The sequence below is a fragment of the Salmo salar genome, chromosome 16 (assembly GCF_965601325.2).
Source record: "Salmo salar chromosome 16, fSalSal1, whole genome shotgun sequence".
NCBI lineage: Eukaryota > Metazoa > Chordata > Actinopteri > Salmoniformes > Salmonidae > Salmo > Salmo salar.
This window is the reverse complement of record NC_138306.1, coordinates 88,790,001-88,799,727: the sequence shown is the minus strand read 5'-3', so window position 1 is coordinate 88,799,727 and position 9,727 is coordinate 88,790,001. Positions and strand designations below refer to the sequence as shown.

Genomic DNA, 9,727 nt, shown 5'->3' with positions numbered 1-9,727 from the left:
AGTTTCAACTGTTCTGCCTGCGGCTATGGAACCCTGACTTGTTCACTGGACGTGCTACCTGTCCCAGACCTGCTGTTTTCAACTCTCTAGAGACAGCAGGAGCGGCTATGAAAAGCCAACTGACATTTCCTCTTGAGGTGCTTACTTGTTGCACCCTTGACAACTACTGTGATTATTATTATTTGACCATGCTCGTCATTTATGAACATTTGAACATCTTGGCCATGTTCTGTTATAATCTCCACCCGGCACAGCCAGAAGAGGACTGGCCACCCCTCATAGCCTGGTTCCTCTCTAGGTTTCTTCCTAGGTTTTGGCCTTTCTAGGGAGTTTTTCCTAGCCACCGTGCTTCTACACCTGCATTGCTTGCTGTTTGGGGTTTTAGGCTGGATTTCTGTACAGCACTTTGAGATATCAGCTGATGTAAGAAGGGCTATATAAATACATTTGATTTGATGAACGTGGTACCTTCAGGAGTTTGGAAATTGCTCCCAAGGATAAACCAGAGTTGTGGAGGTCTATAATTTTGTTCTGAGGTTTTGGCTGATTTCTTTTGATGATGTCAAGCAAAGAGGCACTGAGTTTGAAGGTAGGCCTTCAAATACATCCACAGGTACACCTCCAATTGACTCAAATGATGTCAATTAGCCTATCAGAAGCTTCTAAAGCCATGACATCATTTTCTGGAATTTTCCAAGCTGTTTAAAGGCACTGTCAATTTAGTGTATGTAAACTTCTGACCCATTGGAATTGTGATACAGTGAATTATAAGTGAAATAATCTGTCTGTAAACAATTGTTGGAAAAATTACTTGTGTCATGCACAAAGTAGATGTCCTAACCGACTTGCCAAAACTATAGTTTGTTAACAATACATTTGGGGAGTGGTTGAAAAACAAGTTTTAATGACTCCAACCTAAGTGTGTGTAAACTTCTGACTTCAACTGTATCTCAATAAGGTATTTCTGTTTTCTATTTGTAATACATTTGCAAACACTTCGAAAATCCAGTTTTTGCTTTGTCATTATGAGGTATTGTGTGTAGATTGAGGGAAAAAATGAATGTAATCCATTTTGGAATAAGGCTGTAACGTAACAACATGTGGAAATAGTCAAGGGGTCTAAATACTTTCTGAATGCACTGTAAACCTTGGTCGACCCCCCCCCCCCCCCCTCACAGCTTGGAATGTAATCAATACATTCTTTGCAGCGAGCGTCCTGTAAAACATACCCAACTGCTATGTGGTTAAAATGTGTTACAAGTGACATCTGATCAACCTTGTGAGTCTCAGGTGTAACATTAACTATACAGATGGCACAGACGGAGAACGGCAACATCTTATGAGTTCCAAACCGATTTTGCTAGTTTGTGACTTTTTTTTTATGTTCATCTTTACTTTTCTTGTACATGGAGTTCATACTATTATCACATATGACCGCCAAGCACTACTGGACATCAGATCGACAGTTACTAACCTTCGACCTCAATTTTCAAATCGCAAGGCCGCCGGGCCAGATGGAACTCTAGGGCGTGTTCTCAAAGCATGGGCAGACCAGCTGGCAAGTGTCTTCACTGATATTTTCAATCTGTCCTTGTCCCAGTCTATAATCCCCACATTTTTTTCAAGCTGACCACCATTTGTCCCTGTTCCCATGAACTCCATGGTAACCTGCCTAAATGACTGTAATTATTAAGTGCTTTGAAAGGCTGGTCATGTCACACATCTACACCATCATCACAGACACCCTGGACCCACTCCAATTTGCATACCGCCCCCTACAGATCCACAGATGACGCAATCTCCATTGCACTTCACACTGCCCTCTCCCACCTGGACAAGAGGGGAAATAACTATGTGAGAATGCTGTTCATAGACTGCAGCTCAGCGTTCAACATCATAGTCCCCTCCAAGCTCATCACCAAGCTGGGGACCCTGGGACTGAACACCTCCCTCTTCAACTGGATCCTGGACTTCCTGACGGGCTGGCCCTAGGTGGTGAGGGTAGGCAACAACACCACTGCCACACTGATCCTCAACACGGGGGCCTCTTAGGGGTGTGTGCTTAGTCCCCTCCTGTACTCTCTGTTCACCTACAACCGCATGGCCAGGCACAACTCCAACACCATCAGCAAGTTCTCTGACGACACGACAGTGGTAGGCCTGATCACCGACGGCAATGAGACAGCCTACTGGGAGGAGGTTATGGATTTAGCAGTGTGGTGCCAGGACAACAACCTCTCCCTCAACGTCAGTAAGATCAAGGAGCTGATCGTGGACTACAGGAGAAAGAGGGGAGAGCACACCCCCATTCACATTGACAGGGCTGTAGTGGAGCAGGTTGAGAGTTACAAGTTCCTTGGCATCCACATAACTCAGGACTTAACATGGTCCACATACACCCACACAGTCATGAAGAGGGCATGACTGTGCCTCTTCCCCCTCAAAAGATGAAAAGATTTGGCATGGGCCATCGGATCCTCAAAATGTTCTACAGCTGCACGACCGAGAGCATCTTGACTGGCTGCATCACAGCTTGGTATGGCAAATGTACTGCTCTCGACCACAAAGCACTACGAGGGTAGTGCCAACAGTCGAGTACATCGCCGGGGCCGAGCTCCCTGCCATCCAAGACGTCTATATCAGGCGTGTCAGAGAAAGGCCCCAAACTTCAAGCCATAGAGAGTTCACTCTGCTACCGTCCAGCAAATGGTACCGGAGTATCAGCTCTTGGACCAACAGGCTACCAGATAGTTTCTACCCTCGAGCCATTAGACTGATAAATAGTTAATTAATTGCACACACACACACACACACACACACACACACACACACACACACACACACACACACACACACACACACACATACCGACAACTCAAACATACATACAAACACACTTTTACACTCATGATACGCTGCTGCTACTCTGTTCATAGTTTTTTTCTTATTAGTATCTATCCTGATGCCTAGTCTGGCTGGCTACGTCCCTTCCGTCTTCAAGAGAGCGAGAGTTGCACCCCTTCTGAAAAAACCTACACTCGATCCTCCGATGTCAACAACTACAGACCAGTATCCCTTCTTTCTTTTCTCTCCAAAACTCTTGAACGTGCCGTCCTTGGCCAGCTCTCCTGCTATCTCTCTCAGAATGACCTTCTTGATCCTAATCAGTCAGGTTTCAAGACTGGGCATTCAACTGAGACTGCTCTTCTCTGTGTCACGGAGGCTCTCCGCACTGCTAAAGCTAACTCTCTCTCCTCTGCTCTCATCCTTCTAGACCTATCTGCTGCCTTTGATACTGTGAACCATCAGATCCTCCTCTCCACCCTCTCCGAGTTGGGCATCTCCGGCGCGGCCCACGCTTGGATTGCGTCCTACCTGACAGGTCGCTCCTACCAGGTGGTGTGGCGAGAATCTGTCTCCGCACCATGCGCTCTCACCACTGGTGTCCCCCAGGGCTCTGTTCTAGGCCCTCTCCTATTCTCGCTATACACCAAGTCACTTGGCTCTGTCATATCCTCACATGGTCTCTCCTATCATTGCTATGCAGACGACACACAATTAATCTTCTCCTTTCCCCCTTCTGATAACCAGGCGGCGAATCGCATCTCTGCATGTCTGTCAGACATATCAGTGTGGATGACGGATCACCAGCTCAAGCTGAACCTCGGCAAGACGGAGCTGCTCTTCCTCCCGGGGAAGGACTGCCCGTTCCATGATCTCGCCATCACGGTTGACAACTCCCTTGTGTCCTCCTCCCAGAGTGCTAAGAACCTTGGCGTGATCCTGGACAACACCCTGTCGTTCTCCACTAACATCAAGCCGGTGACCCGATCCTGTAGGTTCATGCTCTACAACATTCGCAGAGTACGACCCTGCCTCACACAGGAAGCGGCGCAGGTCCTAATCCAGGCACTTGTCATCTCCCGTCTGGATTACTGCAACTCGCTGTTGGCTGGGCTCCCTGCCTGTGCCATTAAACCCCTACAACTCATCCAGAACGCCGCAGCCCGTCTGGTGTTCAACCTTCCCAAGTTCTCTCACGTCACCCCGCTCCTCCGCTCTCTCCACTGGCTTCCAGTTGAAGCTCGCATCCGCTACAAGACCATGGTGATTGCCTACGGAGCTGTGAAGGGAACGGCACCTCCATACCTTCAGGCTCTGATCAGGCCCTACACCCAAACAAGGGCACTGCGTTCATCCACCACTGGCCTGCTGGCCTCCCTACCTCTGAGGAAGCACAGTTCCCGCTCAGCCCAGTCAAAACTGTTCGCTGCTCTGGCACCCCAATGGTGGAACAAGCTCCCTCACGACGCCAGGACAGCGGAGTCAATCACCACCTTCCGGAGACACCTGAAACCCCACCTCTTTAAGGAATACCTAGGATAGGATAAAGTAATCCTTCTAAACCCCCCCCCCCCCCCCCCCTTAAAATATTTAGATGCACTATTGTAAAGTGGTTGTTCCACTGGATATCATAAGGTGAATGCACCATTTTGTAAGTCGCTCTGGATAAGAGCGTCTGCTAAATGACTTAAATGTAAATGTAAATGTAGTCACTTTACCTTGTAAACCTTTACCACTGTACATATCTACCTCAAATAGCTCGTACCCTTGCACATTGATCTGGTACTGGTACTCCATGTATATAGCTCCACATTGATCTGGTACTGGTACTCCCTGTATATAGCTACACATTGTTGTGTATTTCATTCCTCTTGAGTTACTGTTTTAATGTGTTTTACTCTGCATGGTCAGGTTGGGTTCATAAGCAAGCATTTCACAGCAAAATCTACATTCACTGTATTCAAGCTCATGGATTTGTTTTGCTGTAATGACTGATCCTATAGCCTAGTTGTTTATAACATAACGATTCTGTGTATAGTGTTCAAGTTCCAAAATATTGATATGACTAATTACAGGCGAACACTCACTAGTCCACACACACACACACACACACACACATACACATACACATACACATACACACACACACACAGACACATACACACACACACACACACAGACACACACACAGACAGACACACACCTCTCTCTCTTCTGGAAAGGACATCCTCTTTGTTTTCTTTTTGACTTGTGTAAATTTTTCGGATCTATCCTGATGCCTAGTCGCTTTACCTTGTAAACCTTTACCACTGTACATATCTATCTCAAATAGCTCGTACCCCTGCACAGTATTCAACAGTATTCAACTAGCACATTGGGCTATGGGGAACATGCCAGATTATGTACATTTATGTACATTTGCATACTACTGTAAGGTTTGTGATTATGTAAATGATCCTGCTTCTGCGTGATGGGATCATACATGGGAGTGATTATACTAATGAGTGCTGTACTGCTGTGTTTTTGATTGGTCCTCGGGGAGGCTGCTTACAGTAAGCGGATGGAAGGTGACTAGGGGGAATGTGTTTTAATCACATGAATTCCAGACAGAGCAACAATGCGCTCACACACAGGTTTTAATCTGACATGTGCCTGTCACAAAGGGCTCCTATCCCCTTAGGGATATATACATTAGGTCTAGGTTCTGCCAGCTAGCTTCATGAATGTGTTGAGCAGCCTCCAACATCCATGCTATTAATAATTCTACATCCCAAATGCCTCCCTATTCCCTATACAGTGCACTACTTTTGACCAGGGCCCATGGGGACATCCAGTATAATTCTGCCTTGGTCAGTGTCCTTTGGGAAGTAGACAATATGTAGATTATCATATTAAACAGGCTTAATGCTGATCGTAAATGTTGTCCATATATATATTGTTATAAGAAAAACATGTTTTTGTGAGGTAAGAGCTGGGGTGAAAGTGGAGAGAGGTGCATCAGGGTGAGAGGGTTTGTAATGGGCTCAGAGAGAGGTGTGTGTGCATAGGATGAGAGGGGGGGTTTGAACCCAGGATCAGAGAGGAGGATGTACGTGGTACTAGTGGTGTTGAGATCGGGGGGGTTATAATGGGATCAGAGAGGAGGATGTACTAGTGGTGGTGAGATCGGGGGGTTTGTAATGGGATCAGAGAGGAGGATGTACTAGTGGTGGTGAGATCGGGGGGTTTGTAATGGGATCAGAGAGGAGGATGTACTAGTGGTGGTGAGATCGGGGGGTTTGTAATGGGATCAGAGAGGAGGATGTACTAGTGGTGGTGAGATCGGGGGGTTTGTAATGGGATCAGAGAGGAGGATGTACTAGTGGTGGTGAGATCGGGGGGTTTGTAATGGGATCAGAGAGGAGGATGTACTAGTGGTGGTGAGATCGGGGGGTTTGTAATGGGATCAGAGAGGAGGATGTACTAGTGGTGGTGAGATCGGGGGGTTTGTAATGGGATCAGAGAGGAGGATGTACTAGTGGTGGTGAGATCGGGGGGTTTGTAATGGGATCAGAGAGGAGGATGTACTAGTGGTGGTGAGATCGGGGGGGTTTATAATGGGATCAGAGAGGAGGATGTACTAGTGGTGGTGAGATCGGGGGGTTTGTAATGGGATCAGAGAGGAGGATGTACTAGTGGTGGTGAGATCGGGGGGTTTGTAATGGGATCAGAGAGGAGGATGACGTGGTACTAGTGGTGGTGAGATCGGGGGGGTTTGTAATGGGATCAGAGAGGAGGATGTACTAGTGGTGGTGAGATCGGGGGGTTTGTAATGGGATCAGAGAGGAGGATGTATGTGGTACTAGTGGTGGTGAGATCGGGGGGTTGTATCGTGACAGGACTGCAGCCTCATTCACAGATCCATTATTCATTCTAAACGTGCCTATCTCTGACTCTGCAGTTCTCTCACATCGCTGCAGTTCCCTGGCTCTGCAGAGGGAGTGTTCCTGGTTACCATACCCCTAACCTAGTCTCCCTAGCAACGAAGAGTCTTCAATTGCAGCCTTAGTCTCTCTCTCTGCAGTAGTTGGAAAGTTTCTGCCTGTTCCCCCTCCCTCTATCACACTGTCTCTGTAGAATGAGATTAGATGTAGAAGGATAATGTAGTTTTACAAGTGTCTCAGTAGAACTACACACAGTCAGGAGTCTCTTATCTAAATCACCCTCCATTTCATGTACTGTTCTTCATCTTTCAGTGCAGCACAACTCTCTGGAGAACCATGTCATTGTCCCATCAAGTCTTGTTCTAATTTTAACTTTCCCCAGTTACCTCCATGTACTGTAGGCAGGCAGGTAGGACGGAAGGCAGGCAGGTAGGACGGAAGGCAGGCAGGTAGGACGGAAGGCAGGCAGGTAGGACGGAAGGCAGGCAGGTAGGACGGAAGGCAGGCAGGTAGGACGGAAGGCAGGCAGGTAGGACGGAAGGCAGGCAGGCAGGCAGGTAGGAAGGCAGGCAGGCAGGGAGGTAGGACGGTAGGCAGGCAGGGAGGTAGGACGGTAGGCAGGCAGGGAGGTAGGACGGTAGGCAGGCAGGGAGGTAGGACGGTAGGCAGGCAGGGAGGTAGGACGGTAGGCAGGCAGGTAGGACGGTAGGCAGGCAGGTAGAAAGGAAGGCAGGTAGGTAGGTAGGCAGGCAGGCAGGTAGAAAGGAAGGCAGGCAGGCAGGTAGGTAGGCAGGTAGGACGGTAGGCAGGCAGGTAGGACAGTAGGCAGGCAGGCAGGTAGGACGGTAGGGAGGTAGGACGGTAGGCAGGCAGGTAGGACGGTAGGCAGGCAGGCAGGTAGAAAGGAAGGCAGGCAGGCAGGTAGGTAGGAAGGAAGGCAGGCAGGGAGGTAGGACGGTAGGCAGGCAGGTAGGTAGGAAGGAAGGCAGGCAGGCAGGTAGGACGGTAGGCAGGCAGGCAGGTAGGACGGTAGGCAGGCAGGTAGGACGGTAGGCAGGCAGGTAGAAAGGAAGGCAGGCAGGTAGAAAGGAAGGCAGGCAGGCAGGCAGGCAGGTAGGACGGTAGGCAGGCAGGCAGGTAGGACGGTAGGCAGGCAGGCAGGTAGGTAGGACGGTAGGCAGGCAGGTAGAAAGGAAGGCAGGCAGGTAGAAAGGAAGGCAGGCAGGCAGGTAGGTAGGCAGGAAGGAAGGCAGGCAGCTCGGTCCCAGAACTGTTTGTGCTCTAGCTAACTCCATTGCTGTCATAGTGAAACCAAACACATGCTAACGAGTGACAAGGAGTTTCATAATAGCACAAACAGACTGGCACTCGGGCTATTCTGCAGGAGAGAGAGTTGTAGAATGTTGACACATGTAGAACGTTCCCAGGAAGCCCTGGAGGGGCTACTAGTCTGTGTGGTGCCACACCCCGTTAACATGAGATGACATGATGCATATCTATCATCAGACATACATTTAGTCTCAATCTGTCATGTTAGACCTCATAGTGTTAAGAATAGACTGTTATCAAACATCACTAACAGCCTCTCTCCTTCTGTTCTCTCTCCTTCAGGACTACTTCTTTCCAAAGTACTTAGGTAAGTTTGGTTCCTGTTCCCAACCTCTTCAGCATTGTGAGATTGTTATTACTTGATTAGGATATTAGCATCTGTTGTATGGTGTTGAACTATTTTCTGTCTGGCCTGTCTCTCTCTCTGTCTGGCCTGTCTCGCTCTCTCTGTCTGGCCTGTCTCGCTCTCTCTGTCTGGCCTGTCTCGCTCTCTCTGTCTGGCCTGTCTCGCTCTCTCTGTCTGGCCTGTCTCGCTCTCTCTGTCTGGCCTGTCTCGCTCTCTCTGTCTGGCCTGTCTCGCTCCCTCTGTCTGGCCTGTCTCGCTCCCTCTGTCTGGCCTGTCTCGCTCCCTCTGTCTGGCCTGTCTCGCTCCCTCTGTCTGGCCTGTCTCGCTCCCTCTGTCTGGCCTGTCTCGCTCCCTCTGTCTGGCCTGTCTCGCTCCCTCTGTCTGGCCTGTCTCGCGCTCCCTCTGTCTGGCCTGTCTCGCGCTCCCTCTGTCTGGCCTGTCTCGCGCTCTCTGTCTGGCCTGTCTCGCTCCCTCTGTCTGGCCTGTCTCGCTCCCTCTGTCTGGCCTGTCTCGCTCCCTCTGTCTGGCCTGTCTCGCGCTCTCTGTCTGGCCTGTCTCGCGCTCTCTGTCTGGCCTGTCTCGCGCTCTCTGTCTGGCCTGTCTCGCTCCCTCTGTCTGGCCTGTCTCGCTCCCTCTGTCTGGCCTGTCTCTCTCTGCCCTGTCTCTCTGATTAGCGTGCATGGAGAAGTTCGGAGACACGGACAAGAAGAAACAAGACCTGATCACCTGTGTTCACAGTGAGTTCCTCGTCTGTCTGTCTGTCCTCCTGACTAGAGCTGTGGACAGACAAACTGACTCACGTACAGTAGATATGAACATGTAGCTCCTCTCTCTCTGTCTCTCTACTCCACTTTTATTTCACACCTCTTTATCTCTCTCTCTCTGTCTCTCTACTCCACTTTTATTTCACACCTCTTTCTATCACTCTCTCTCTCTTCTCTCTCATTCACTCTCTCTCTCTCTCTCTTCTCTCATTCTCTCTCTCATTCACTCTCGCTCTCTCTCTTCTCTCATTCTCTCTCTCCTCTCTCATTCTCTCTCTCTCCTCTCATTCTCTCTCTCCTCTCTCATTCTCTCCCTCTCCCTCTCCCTCTCCCTCTCCCTCTTCCTCTTCCTCTCTCATTCTCTCATTCTCTCCTCTCTCTATTCTCTCTATTCTCTCTCTATTCTCTCTCATTCTCTCTCATTCTCTCTCATTCTCTCTCCTCTCTCATTCTCCCTCTCCTCTCCTCTCCTCTCCTCTCTCATTCACTCTCTCTCTCTCCTCTCTCATTCTCTCTCTCCT

At 49.2% G+C, this 9,727-nt stretch overlaps 1 protein-coding gene across 1 annotated transcript in view; it reads left to right on the top strand.

Moving 5' to 3' along the window:
- The first annotated feature begins 8,383 nt into the window (after nt 1-8,383).
- The window catches only part of LOC106593842 (growth arrest-specific 6), a 28,358-nt gene continuing 27,014 nt past the window's right edge, over nt 8,384-9,727 (top strand). The window contains exons 1-2 of the mRNA XM_082963179.1: nt 8,384-8,403; nt 9,117-9,179. Coding sequence (XP_082819305.1) covers nt 9,122-9,179 — 58 coding nt within the window. The 5' untranslated portion in view covers nt 8,384-8,403; nt 9,117-9,121. The remainder of the gene's footprint in view (nt 8,404-9,116; nt 9,180-9,727) is intronic.